Source organism: Penicillium subrubescens, assembly GCF_028828155.1.
Source record: "Penicillium subrubescens strain IBT 31985 chromosome Unknown utg000007l_segment0_segment0, whole genome shotgun sequence".
Taxonomy (NCBI): domain Eukaryota; kingdom Fungi; phylum Ascomycota; class Eurotiomycetes; order Eurotiales; family Aspergillaceae; genus Penicillium; species Penicillium subrubescens.
In genome coordinates this window covers 2,209,915-2,222,258 of record NW_026643157.1, presented here as the reverse complement: position 1 = coordinate 2,222,258, position 12,344 = coordinate 2,209,915, and the positions used below count along the sequence as shown (strand labels likewise).

The following is a 12,344-nucleotide window of genomic DNA, read 5'->3' as shown; positions in this document are numbered from 1 at the left end:
TGCATTGCATTTTGGAACTGGATGTCTGTTGTGCTTGGTCTATTCGGTGTTGACTAATATATGGCAGTTCACCTGTCATCTGGGGAAATGGAGTTTAATGGGCTACGGTTTCACCTGAATGTTCTGCGGCGTTATGATATGGAATGAATTGCTGCACTTGCGCCCCAAAAATTCAAGCATGAGGGGTTCCAACCCATCAGCCAGTCAGATTCACCGATGCAATGCTTGATTGATCCTCGAAATTAAGAAATCTTCCGAAAGCGGAGTAATGTCCTGAGCTGAAACATGATCTCCACGGATTCCGGGTAAATAGACCCTGAACTACCACCAATCTGATCCGCTCATTACATCACATGAGTGATAATCTTCCATCGAAAGCTATGTTTCATCTCCAAGTTTCCGGTATTGGTGGAATCCTGCGATATCGCATTCTGAGCAAAACGCTTTTCCCCGCACAGGTTCCAGACTGACACCATCGCCTATTCCATGCCGATGTATATGAATACAACACGGCTTCAAAGACAATTTGCGTCGATGGAACAGCCTGATGGTTATACAGCCACCGTGTTTTAATTACATTGAAATTACTTTTTGGTCGTGAAAACTTCCGATTCACTATGTACTTCTCCATAGCCGTTCTTGTTACAGCCCTGCTGTCACCGACTGTGTCAGCGCTGGCATTTGACGGCGCTGTGGGATTTGGCTCTATAGCAACGGGCGGTACTGGCGGAACCACCGTCACGGTCACGACCTTGGCAGACTCAGGAACAGGTTCTCTACGAGACGCTGTAAGCCAATCGAATCGAATCATCGAGTTCTCCGTCAGCGGCTACATCGTGCTTGACTCAGCCCTATCACTATCAAGCCACTTGACCATCAACGGGCAGACAGCTCCAGGCAATGGAATCGGGATCATGGGAGCCGAAGTATCAGCCAGCGGCAAAACGAATATCATCATCCGCAACTTGCGCATGCGACAAGGCACACTCGATTCCGACACGGGTCACAGTGCATTCAACATGGGAAAAGCATCCAACGTCATCCTGGACCATTGCTCGATTGAGTACGGCCAGTGGGATTCTATCGATGCGGTCGGAACAGTCAACATCACCGTCTCCAACTCGATTATCGCCTTGCCCATTGGACAGCAATTCGGCGCTCATGTCGAGACAGGCCCTTCAACATTCTATCGTAACCTCTGGGTTAGCGCGCATAACCGCCAGCCTCTATCCAAAGACGATACCCAATACATCAACAACGTGGTATACAATTACCAGGCAGCGTATACGTCGGGTAATACAGCTGGCTACTTCTCGCACGATATCATCGGCAATTATTTCATTACGGGGCCGAGTACTTCGACTGCGAAGGATGCTTTCTACCAGATGGACGCGCAACAAAGCGTATACGCTTCGGGCAATTATCTTGATGATAATGAAGACGGGGAGCTGAATGGAAGCAGCTACAATTCCGTTGGCTCTGCGACTGTGCTTTCTGAGCCCTGGTCATCGGACTCATCGAGTCTCGCGACCCTTTCGGCTGTGGAGGCTGTCGCATATGTCCTGGCAAATTCGGGCGCTTTGCCCCGGGATGAATTAGATACCTTCGTCGTCAGTCAGGTGAAGTCGTATGGAACGAATGGGACATTGTATAAGAGCCAGACATCTACTGGGGTCTCTAATGGAGGCTATGGGACTCTTTGACCTTGTTGATCTCCGCATTGTTTCGATTATATTTGAATGTTCTGCGTGTTATGATATGGAATGGATTTCACAATCCAATTGAGTTCTGATCCAACTATGGTACCTACATCATTGCTGTAGTCATGTATCACGTCATTGCCTCCTCTAGTTACCTGGTTCTCCAACTTTCTTCCCTGCCTCAGGCATCAAGAGATCTTATCTCCGCGCTGACAAAGCTATCGCCGTGGAACCCCGTCGAAATTCGCCTCAGCGCCTGCCGTTTTGGGATGACTCGGCCTGTTATTTAGTATCGCTGTTGGCTGCCTTCCCTCATCACGACCTTCCATACCACACATAGTCGACATACACCTTCTGGTCCTGCCATCTGAACACATTCGGACCTCCTATAGAATCAGCCATGGACCTCACCGTGCACCACCATGGCACCCCGCACAGCGTCCAGCTCTCCGACTCGGCGACATTACAAGATCTCTCCGCAGAGATAGAAATCATCCTCAACATCCCCACGGAAAACCAGAAGCTCCTCATCGCGCCTAAACCAGGCATGCAAAAGGCACCCTTCCCACCAACCCAACTCAGCACCATCCTGCCTCTCGACTCTCCCAAATTCAAGATCACCCTCCTCGGCCACCCAGCCAAAGCCATCGCCGATCTCCATGAACAATCCGACTCTATACGCAAACGCCAGGAAGCACGCGCCTCCGCACTCGCCGCTGCTCGACGCGCAAACCATAAGCCTTCTCCGTCCAACCGCGGTGGCATCCACACCCTCTCCGCCTCAACCACCAACTACACCTTCCACCGTCTCCTCCCACTCTCCTACCTCCCGCGCCCCGAACGCTCTCTCGAATTCCTCAAACGACTCCGCGACGACCCAGGCATCCGCGCAGCCATGACAAAACACAAATTCTCCGTCCCCCTCCTCACAGAAATGAACCCAGCCGAGCACACGACCAGTGAGTCGCGCACGCTAGGATTGAACCGCAACAAGGGCGAGGTCATTGAGTTGCGACTTCGCACGGATGCCTATGACGGGTACCGCGATTACAGGACTATTCGCAAGACCCTGTGTCATGAGCTGGCGCATTGCGTGTTCGGTCCGCATGATCGCGACTTTTGGGATTTGACGGCGCAGATTGAGAAGGAGGTTGAGCGGGCGGATTGGAAGATGGGTGGGAATCGGTTGACTGGACAGGACTTTTATGATCCTGGGGATTGGGAGAGGGTGCAGAGTGGGGAGGAGGTGATTGATGAGCAGGGGTGGACGGGTGGGGAGTTTGTGTTGGGGGGATTGGGGGTGGATGAGGCTGGACGGAGTGCTGGTGGAAATGGGTCTGGGGCTGCATCTGCGGCAGCGACGGGGTCGTTGTCTAGGAGAGAGATTCTGGCAAGGGCTGCGGAGGAGAGGATGCGGAAGGAGAGTCCGAAGGAGAAGCAGGATGATGCTTGATGATATGTTTGTATGAGCTTTGGCTCTAATGTTTATGACTTGTATATTTGCATTTTGTACTTGCATCTGCATTGTTGATTTGATAATTTGATACCCTCGTCCTCGTTTCGATATACAGACCATGCTTTTCCCCTCATATTATGCCGCTGCAAGTTGAAGATACTGCCGTGAAACTGATACCATAAGGTTGCGTAGATCTAATGAAAAAAAGTTTATTGCTCCGAGCTAATGTATATCAGACTTCTCCCTAACCATCAAGGTACTATTCCAAGTCTCCCGATGTCGCAAAGGAATCATTATTAGATGAAAGACGGACCACCAACACTCAGGTCCTCTGTGGAATAATTCTCGCTGCTGGAATAGCTTGCGATTCATGGGTTTCTGCCTATTGGGTTGAACGTTGAGAAACTGCCGGTGGCTGCGAGTAGACAAACACTGTAAGACCCGCCTTAGGGTGGCCATCGAGATAACATGGCAAACTAGTTAGCCACTTAACTCTTGCATCCATATGGTCAGTCAATCCTAATCATTCTTCTGCACTGATAGATATGTTGAAAGGTCCCATGTATTGCGTTATGCTGGTTGGTATTCCGGTACATCTTGGCCAAAGTAAAGTGATACATCTACGACTCACAACTTTATCGATTGAGTCATATTAGAATGTGGTGTATTGGGGAGCTTCGCCCCAGACAATAAAACACTACTCATGTATATGACCAGGGATCTTGCAGATGCCCACAAAGGCCAAGGTCTAGATTGAGGCCTCATTTAGAACGAGGCAAGACAGCCAGTATAATCCAACGCATCAATGAAGATTTGTGGGTTACAAGTTATTAACGTTGACAAGCACAAGTCTTGCTATACATAATTACGAATCCTTCCCCGAGGTAGTAGTAGCTACGCAGGTCGTCACTGATGTAGTGTGGACATGAACAAGAATGCAAATTAATAGCAGAAAATTAGAAAAAAAGTGTTATATAACATAAAAGATTGTCCTTTTGACTTCTTCACACATAAAAACTCCAAGGGTATATCATTTGTGGTTGATCACGTAGTGGCTCTGACAAGAGCATTCAGGGGGATGAAGTCCAAACCTCAAACCCGACGTCGAAATATCTGCATATCTCCTATCCATCACCGTGACCCAACTCCCCACCTCACCTCATTTCAGACGTTGAGTGTATACACACAGACCAAAGACTGGAAGCCTTTAGTTGCCGGTACCACACTGAGGGCAGAAACGGCTTGAAACAGCAGTACCGCACTGGCCACAGTATCTGAAGGCAGTGGCAGTAGCCTCCTTGTTAGGAGGGGGAGTGCCAACGCTGGCCGGGTAGGGGGCCGGGCTGGCAGGCGAGTGAGGGAACTGAGCAGCAGCAGGCTGAGCAGGGTAGGTAGGCTGAGGAGCAACGTAGCCATGCTGGGAGACAGGCTCCATGGGAGCAGTCGGGGCATTAACGTAAGTGATGTTTGTTTGGATGAAGCGACGGCGTTGCACGCAGAAGACGATGAGAAGAACCCAGGCGATGAACTTGCAGACACCGCCGAGAGCGATCATGGCAATACCGCCATACCATTCACCCATGTTGCCATCCAGGCAGGAGTAGTCGTAGCTGCTGTAGTAGGAGTAGGAGCTAGAGTAGCAGCTAGAGTAGCTCGAGTTGAGATAGGTGCCCATGAGAGCACCGCCGATGATGAAGAAGATGACGGCGGCGATGAAGAAGCTGATGCACCACCATTTGGATATCCCCTGACGGGGGGTTGTGCCGTATTGCTGCATGGTGATGGGAGATGTGAAGGAATGAAGAGTCGATGTAAAGAAAAGAAGTCAGTGAGAGAAAAGTGGATTGGTTTGTCGGTGGTTATGAGCCCAGTTGGGATGATGGATAAAAACGAAGGAAGAATCAAAATTCAGCCTCAAACACCAGAGCAAGGGAGAAATGAGCGAGTCTTAAAGGGAGAACAAACTCTTCAGCTTCTTCCCAAAGAAGCAAAAGCATAAATCAAACTGATCTCGCCTAAAAATAATTACGATGTGACTAGTCCGTAGTTCACCAAGTCATCGATCGACGAGAAGGCAGAGTCCACTCGAACACGAGATTTAGCTCATACTTCTTGGGCTCGGCCAGCTTCCATCTTCCAATGAGAATGCTGAAAAGGACCATATTTGTCTTGGCCTAGAGGCTAATTGACCCTAATTGACCCTAATTGACCCTAATTGACTGACTGAATGGGAGGACAGGGTTCGTGATCCTCGCCCCCACTGATTAGGGTCAAAAGGAAAGTTACACTAATGAGATGGAAACCAAGTTGATGGGTGACTTCGTCTTCCTAATTCCTCCGGATTTGATTAAGGACAGCTTTTCATCTCAACTATAAGAAATATTACTTATGATTTTCCACTGTCTCAATTGTTTGTCAAAATGTGTTTACAACTGTGTTGTGCTGTGCTGTTCCTCCCCAAACTCAGCCATATTGATCGACATAGCCCCTGCACTCTAAACACGAGGCTCAGTCTGGCTCCAAGTAAGGATCAGGGATCGTCCTATTTCTTTCCAAGAATAACCGCTTTACCTACAAGTTTGCCCAATGCCCATAGCCCCCCTCGTATTCATGAGGGTCCCTGCGCTAAATCTGCCCAGAATGACCCTTTTCTCTTCTCATGACTATCGTGACACACCAGAGAGCCGCATCGTCTTGGCAAGAAAACCCTGTTCCTAGCCAATCCCACTTCTCCTCCAGCCAGAAGTTTAATTGACCACCACCCGAACAACACAACAATTAAACACAGCCCCACTCTTACGAGATGTGGAGGACAACATAGAATCAGCACAGGAGCATCGCCAAAATGGCTTGACTTTTCTCCACTGGACCCTGAGTTCTTGTTTCTTGGCTTCGTTTTCAACTTTGCTCATGCTTGTGATCTTGTGCGATCATGGCAACTGTTTACCAGAGTCAGATTCCTCAAGGTCAGATACCGATACAGAGCCATGGACAGGTTCAACAACATGAACAGCAAAACAACCCCCCCCCCCCCCCCCCCCCAATTTCAAAACGGTGGTGAATCAGCTGCTTGGTCACATCACTCATTACCCTCGTCATCGCCGGCGCATTACTAGGCGTGTCTCTAGATAGCAGTTCAACAGACACAATCAGCATGCTACTGGCCTCTTATGGCCTCTTCGGCGCAGGAAGAATACTTCACATCGTCTTCTAGGTCTTGTGGGTGATTTGGCGAAGACGCTACAAGCGTATTCAAAGCCAGAACCATACAATCGTCTATCTCGATGCCGCGGGTCGGCCCTATGCGACAACCACTATATCGAGAACATATTCGCATGTCCCGCCAGTAACCACGAACAATCCTCCGACGCAGTATCTGGCAACGACGAAATATCCCTCTGAGCAACATCATCATCCTCCTCCCGTACAGTCACAAGCACATAATCATGCACAGACTGTGAGAAGCCAACCTGTAAGATATGCAGGGGCGGAACTGGGGACGGATGCGCCGCCGCCCACAGAACTTGCATTGCAGCAGCCATCACATATCACCACTGTCGAGTTGGCGGCCCAACACCTGGCGGAAATGGCTGCCAGTCCAGTTCCAGACTCTCATTATCGCCAAGTGTTGAACACGAGCCTACTATCACCAAATGGAATTGGTAAACGATGAGTGGTCTGTAGAATGGGACTGCCACCATATCTTTATATGGGCTTATGGGAATGCCGTTTTCAAATAATACTATTGAATAATATTAATTTTTATTCCAAAAAATGCCAGCCTTCCTAAAAAGGAAAGCATAAGCTTGTTAACTTATCTCCTACGAATCCACATTGCCTAAATACTGAATGAAGTAATCACCCGAATGACTCTTGGGAAAATACATCCAGTGTCGCAAATTTCATCCAGAGGGAAAGCGAAAGAAAAACAAACCCAAGCCTGAGTTAACCCTCAATTAAGCTTATCCTCTTTCGGCCCTCGCTAGCCCCCAGACAGCCCACCATTTTGAGTTCTTACCGCGTCCACAATAGCCCAAGCCATACCTGAAATTGACCCATGCCGCGAATACGGGCTCAATCTCGTCTCAAGCGCTCAGGTGCAAATTACAGGGGAATTGCATAGTTTCGTACAACATGGATGTTTTTTTGGTACAATTTAGTACTACTGTGTGCTAACGTTATTCTGGATATACATATTTACACCTGCTCATTGACAAACAATCCAGCCATACCCTGGCCAGTACCAATGCACATACTAGTAACCAAGATCTTCTTCTTTGTGCGGCGCGCCTCGCTCAGGATCGTGGCGATCTGGCGCGCGCCAGTGGCTCCGAGGGGGTGGCCCAGGGCGATGGCGCCACCACGAGGGTTAACCTTGGCGTGGTCGAGGCCCAGATTTTGGACACAGTACACAGCCATGGAGGCGAAGGCCTCGTTGATCTCGAAGATGTCAATGTCGTCCTTGGTCAGGTTGAACTTGCTAAGCAGCTTGGGGATAGCGGCGGTAGGGCCAATTCCCATGACGCGAGGGGGGACACCGGCGACGGTCGCGCCGCAGAACTTGGCCAGGATGGGCTGATTCAGTTCGATGGCCTTGGAGCGGCGCATCAGGAGGACAGAGGCGGCTATCGTAAAAGGTTAGTTTTGTCCATGTTAAGTTTGTTGTTGATTTTTCATCACGAGCAGAGAGAAGAAAGACATACCACCATCGGTGACCTGGCTGGAGTTTCCACCAGTCGACTTGTCGCCGAACTGAGGGAAAGCGGGGCGAATCTTGGACAGGGACTCAAAAGTGGTTCCAGGACGAATTCCATCATCACGAGTGAGAGTGACCTGGTGGACCTCACCAGTCTTGGGGTCCTTGACCTTGACAGAGATCGGGGCAATCTCATCATCGAACCAACCAGCCTTCTGAGCAGCCTCGGCACGACGGAACGACTCAGCAGCATAGCGATCTTGCTGCTCACGCGAGATGCCAAAGTCCTTACCAACGTTCTCGGAGGTCTGACCCATAGGCTGCATGCAGTCAGCAGCCTCCTGGTTACGGAGGACCTCCTCGTTGAAGGGGCGGTCAAGACGGTCGCCAGTAGCGGACATCAGCTCCGCACCCATAGCGATACCGATGTCAATGGCTCCCATCGAGATCTGGTTGGCAATGTCCTGCACGGCCTTCAGGCCAGACGAGCAGAAGCGGTTCACTGACGAGGCGCCAGCGGTGTGAGGGATGCCGGCGGCCAGGGACGCGGCGCGGACCATGTAGGCGGCCTTGGCCTCGTTGACCTATATCGAGGTTAGACGATTTATATCACTTAGACATGTCTTCGACTGGCAGGGTACACATACATTACCCAGGCAGACATCCTCAACCAAGGCAGGGTCAATCTTAGACTGGGCCAGGGTCTCCTTCAACAGAGCGTACACAATATAGTCCAACTCGGCATCCTTGAAGCCACCCTTGCGGGCCTTAGTCAAGGGAGTGCGCAGAGATAGTGTGATGACGACGTCGTCAGGGTTCTTCTGGGTACTGATTCCAATTGTCAGCTTTGCTGGGACTTGCTTTGCCGAGTTGCCGCGAATCTTACATAGCGCTCAGCCCACTGCTGGTGCCCTTGAGGTGGCTCAAGATGGAGCTTAGACGATCTGCGGCCATGATGAATTATAGAAAGAGAGTCTAGTTGCAAAAAAGGTAGTCAGTACTGCCTTCGTCGCGTTATGTAGTCGGCACGCCCTAGGGTGCGGAGAGAAGATTTCGGCTATTGCGGGGAAGCTTGTGGCGAAGGGATAGGCGCGGGGAGAGTTCAACTGGACATGCTGTGTAGGTATACACCTAGCAAGGAGAGATTCACTTACAAATTATACAATAACACACCAGTCTTTGAGAAGAGAAATGAGGGAGAGATGGATGAGGGAGGAGAAGGTAAGAAGTAGACTTGGAAAGGCGGAGACTCTTAAAGCTTCCCCCGAAAATGCCGAGGCACTTTGGCTGCCCGTAGAGTACCCGGCCGGGTATTGTGTACCTCCTTAAATATGAGTTTTTACTGCTATAGCTGAGTACCGAATACTTTGTGGCGTTAAGTGGACTTCTCTCCGCAATTTGCGAAGTTGATGTGCCTAGGCTTAGACTCGGGAATCAACAACTTCTTTCTAGCTGATAAACTTTACATGAATAATCTGGACGAAGTTGAATAACTGCCAATAGTTTCAGACATGACATCAGCCTAGTCACCGAGTCTCTACCAAGGCACAACACCATTTTCATCTGAGTATACCCCCGACTCCCCATCAGCCGACAAAGTCGCCAGTCTCACAATGTTAACCGCAGACTCCGAGGCAGGTCTGCCTTTAACCCATCCACGGGCAAAGTTGGTATCCGTCAAATTCGGGCATGATCCATTCACCTTCCATCCGTTATCATGAAACTTGGCTGCATAATGCAAAGTCAACATGTTCAACGCCGCCTTGCTAGTGCGGTAGACCGGGAAAGAGGGACAAGACCACTTTGCATATTCCGCATCCGAGGAATCAACCCGCAGACCCAAGGAGCCCGTGTGTGAAGAAACAAAGACAATCCGGGCTGGGAGAGCTGTTGATTTTTCCAGAAGAGGTGTAAATGCCTCGGTGACCATCGCAGCGCCGAAGAGATTGACTTCGTATACGTCGCGAAAAAGCTTGCGATGCTGAGCCAGATTAATTGTCTCTGGTTGAGCTGCACCTCCCTCCTGCTGCATTTTGTGTTGCTTGATCATGATGTCGATCTCATTGTTGATGCCTGCATTGTTGATCAGAACATCTAGTCGACGGTACTTGGATGCCACCAGATCCGCTGCTTGCTGGATGGATGTATCGTCTGCCACATCGATGGTGATCGACTTGACAAATTCACCAGTTGGATCGAGCCCCGTCGCCGCTTTGGCACCACGGGAGGCATCCCGGGAGCCAAGCAGAATGAAGTAATCCTTGTGAGCGAGAAGGCCTTGAGCCACTGCGTAGCCAATCCCTTGATTGGCCCCGGTGATGAGCACGATAGTACGAGATTCGGTATTCATATTGAGAGGTAGTCAAAACGGAATAATATTGATTGATTCAACAATTTCTGTCCTTGAATGGCACTTATCATGGACTGCTTATATTCATTTTTGATGCCTCTCATACCTTGCGATGTCCTCCGGAGATTGGCTGTTAAGTCCGATTTTCCTGCCTAAAGGAGAGTTGGTGATCCATTTTGGGAAATGTTGAGACCTGAATCGGAAATAGTGCTAGAGCAGACTAGGCAGACTGAGATCCTATAAAAGTCCATGCTTTACTCTAGATTAGGGCTAATCGCATGGTCAGTTGTACTTTCGCACCTAATTTCGGCTATGGTAAATACCTAATAGGTACATCGAGGGAAATAGCTACATACATTAGATTCCCGTTCTGAAATCCATTTCATATTTGCGATAGTCTGTGATCCACCACCCCCAGATATAAGGTTCTGTAAACCCCGGCTCCCTACGAATCCAGAGGTTGCTGGCGCCTACAATACAAATGTACTCCTTTCAACGCCGAGCATATATCAACGTCATCAGAATGGCTTGGAAGGCTATAGGCATCATAATCAAGCCACATTTGCCTTGTTCTCGGAGATTCAGCATCTACAAATGGTTTTCTGTGGAGTGCCATGGTTAAAAAGATTAGAGATTCCAGACAGTCGAACTTACTCATGGTTGTTGAAGACTGCAAAGCCGGTGGAAATAATAAGCACAGGCAGAGCAAGATCGGCGATAATCTGCTTGACTGGGGCGGCAGCAAAGGGTGATATTATGATCGAGTCCTTGTCGATTTCCGCGAATCCTCCTGCGCCGTGAGTTCCAACAATTTTGAATTCCTTCTTGGTCAGGATATCTTCTGCGACCTTTGTATACTCTGGGTCTTGAGCAAGTAATGGCAATGGTTCATTGCCACGACAAAGTTGAGCGATAGTAAGAGCCATCGAATGCTGGATCATGCAGCCCATCACATTCTTCACCTCCAAGTTCTCATCCCAAACATCGTGCTGATTTTTTAGCCATTCAGGCGCGGTGCGGCAAAAATCACCGAGCCCGAAGCAGAGAACTTTCTTCACGGTGTTTGTACCGAGTACATCTTGTACCAAGGCTACCAAGAGCTTGCAGGTCTTGCTATTCTGCCACGATAATTGTTTCTCGTCAAAGATTTGCATAGGCTGTGCTATAAGCTCTCGAAAGTTTCGTGCAGTCTGATTGCTCCAATCCACAATGTAAGAGCATAGGTAAGTTTCGATTGGGCCGTTGGGTTGAGCCTTCACAAGTTGCCAGTATTCTTGGTATTTGACATGGGGTTTCCTAAGAAAATCTTAGATTGCAGGCTGAAATTGGTCAAAATACCATACCCACTTACCAGATAGGATTCTGTACTTGGAACATGGGATTGGAAATTTGGATTATGGTTCCATCGATTCGACGGATTGAAAATCGCTCCATAGCATAAGACTGGCGCAATTGTTGTTCTATGTCTTCGAGATCCTCTTTCGTCCAAAGCCTGATACCAGAACTGTACAGATCTGCGGCTCTCTGGCTACTGATCCGCCAATGCGTGCACCCGTAGTCGAGCGGTCCTAGTGTTTCTGGCATGGTCTCGTAGCTGCTGGTCGAGCAAGGGTGAGAGACAAACCATGTGGTCAGTTGCCGGGAGGGGAAAGCCCAGGATTGTTTGAAAAGGGGAGAAGTTTATTCGTGTACAAGGTTCGGAGTATAAAAGGCTAGGACTGAGCTGTGATACTCGATAGTTATTGTCTGTTTTTGTGTATGGGTACCCAATGTCGGATACAGTGACAACGTTTGCTTGGAGGGATCAAGAAAAAGTCAACCACCTTGGAAGCTTTGCTGTTGACAGCTTAACTAAGTAGTCAGTTATTACTAGGTAAAAGCCAAGGTGCAGTGGTCGGTGGAGGTCAGAGTGAAAGAAACGGGGCGGCACTGGGTGCAAGATAGAGGATTGGAAGGGAAGGGAAGAAGAAGAAATGAGATTGAAAAGGCGAGGTGAAGTCTCTTTTATGTTAAGGCTACGGAGGGGGAGGTTACGTGGCAGCGTGTCGGGGCGCTAATCCAACCAACCAGATGTAGTGACTCACAGGTGCGTAGTTTGATTAGTAAAACCCTTTGTCTGGTCTGGATATCGAGAATCCAGAT

The 12,344-nt window shown here is 49.3% G+C and overlaps 6 protein-coding genes across 6 annotated transcripts; 2 read left to right on the top strand and 4 right to left on the bottom strand.

The window, feature by feature from the left end:
- Positions 1-617: 617 nt before the first annotated feature.
- On the top strand, positions 618-1,703 carry plyC (polysaccharide lyase family 1 protein; the record flags this gene model as incomplete). The annotated part of the gene is made up of 1 exon (XM_057156519.1): positions 618-1,703. The coding sequence occupies one exon, from the start codon at positions 618-620 to the stop codon at positions 1,701-1,703; it is 1,086 nt and encodes a 361-aa protein (XP_057005174.1).
- A 397-nt stretch (positions 1,704-2,100) lies between these two features.
- On the top strand, positions 2,101-3,153 carry N7473_010579 (putative zinc metalloproteinase; the record flags this gene model as incomplete). Its single annotated transcript, XM_057156518.1, has 1 exon — positions 2,101-3,153. One exon carries the CDS (start codon positions 2,101-2,103, stop codon positions 3,151-3,153), a length of 1,053 nt encoding a protein of 350 aa, XP_057005173.1.
- A 1,210-nt stretch (positions 3,154-4,363) lies between these two features.
- On the bottom strand, positions 4,364-4,933 carry N7473_010578 (uncharacterized protein; the record flags this gene model as incomplete). The annotated part of the gene is made up of 1 exon (XM_057156517.1): positions 4,364-4,933. One exon carries the CDS (start codon positions 4,931-4,933, stop codon positions 4,364-4,366), a length of 570 nt encoding a protein of 189 aa, XP_057005172.1.
- Positions 4,934-7,318: 2,385 nt separating this feature from the next.
- Positions 7,319-9,059, bottom strand: kat1 (putative 3-ketoacyl-CoA ketothiolase (Kat1)). Its single transcript, XM_057156516.1, has 5 exons — positions 9,007-9,059; positions 8,739-8,827; positions 8,500-8,680; positions 7,860-8,436; positions 7,319-7,781 (listed from the first exon to the last, which is right to left on the bottom strand). Exons 2-5 carry the CDS (start codon positions 8,804-8,806, stop codon positions 7,354-7,356), a joined length of 1,254 nt encoding a protein of 417 aa, XP_057005171.1. The 5' UTR covers positions 8,807-8,827; positions 9,007-9,059; the 3' UTR covers positions 7,319-7,353.
- Positions 9,060-9,389: 330 nt separating this feature from the next.
- N7473_010576 (uncharacterized protein) lies at positions 9,390-10,202 on the bottom strand (the record flags this gene model as incomplete). Its single annotated transcript, XM_057156515.1, has 1 exon — positions 9,390-10,202. One exon carries the CDS (start codon positions 10,200-10,202, stop codon positions 9,390-9,392), a length of 813 nt encoding a protein of 270 aa, XP_057005170.1.
- Positions 10,203-10,852: 650 nt separating this feature from the next.
- Positions 10,853-11,786, bottom strand: N7473_010575 (uncharacterized protein; the record flags this gene model as incomplete). Its single annotated transcript, XM_057156514.1, has 2 exons — positions 10,853-11,498; positions 11,554-11,786. 2 exons carry the CDS (start codon positions 11,784-11,786, stop codon positions 10,853-10,855), a joined length of 879 nt encoding a protein of 292 aa, XP_057005169.1.
- Between the last annotated feature and the right edge of the window lie 558 nt (positions 11,787-12,344).

What these genes read in the sequence shown, in the direction of transcription:
- kat1 (XM_057156516.1), bottom strand. Translation starts at nt 8,806, where the DNA reads ATGGCCGCAGATCGTCTAAGCTCCATCTTGAGCCACCTCAAGGGCACC. An exon ending in AGCAGTGGGCTGAGCGCTAT is followed by an intron (nt 8,681 to 8,738) that starts GTAAGATTCGCG and finishes AATTGGAATCAG; the next exon opens with TACCCAGAAGAACCCTGACG. An exon ending in CAGCCAGGTCACCGATGGTG is followed by an intron (nt 7,782 to 7,859) that starts GTATGTCTTTCT and finishes CTTTTACGATAG; the next exon opens with CCGCCTCTGTCCTCCTGATG.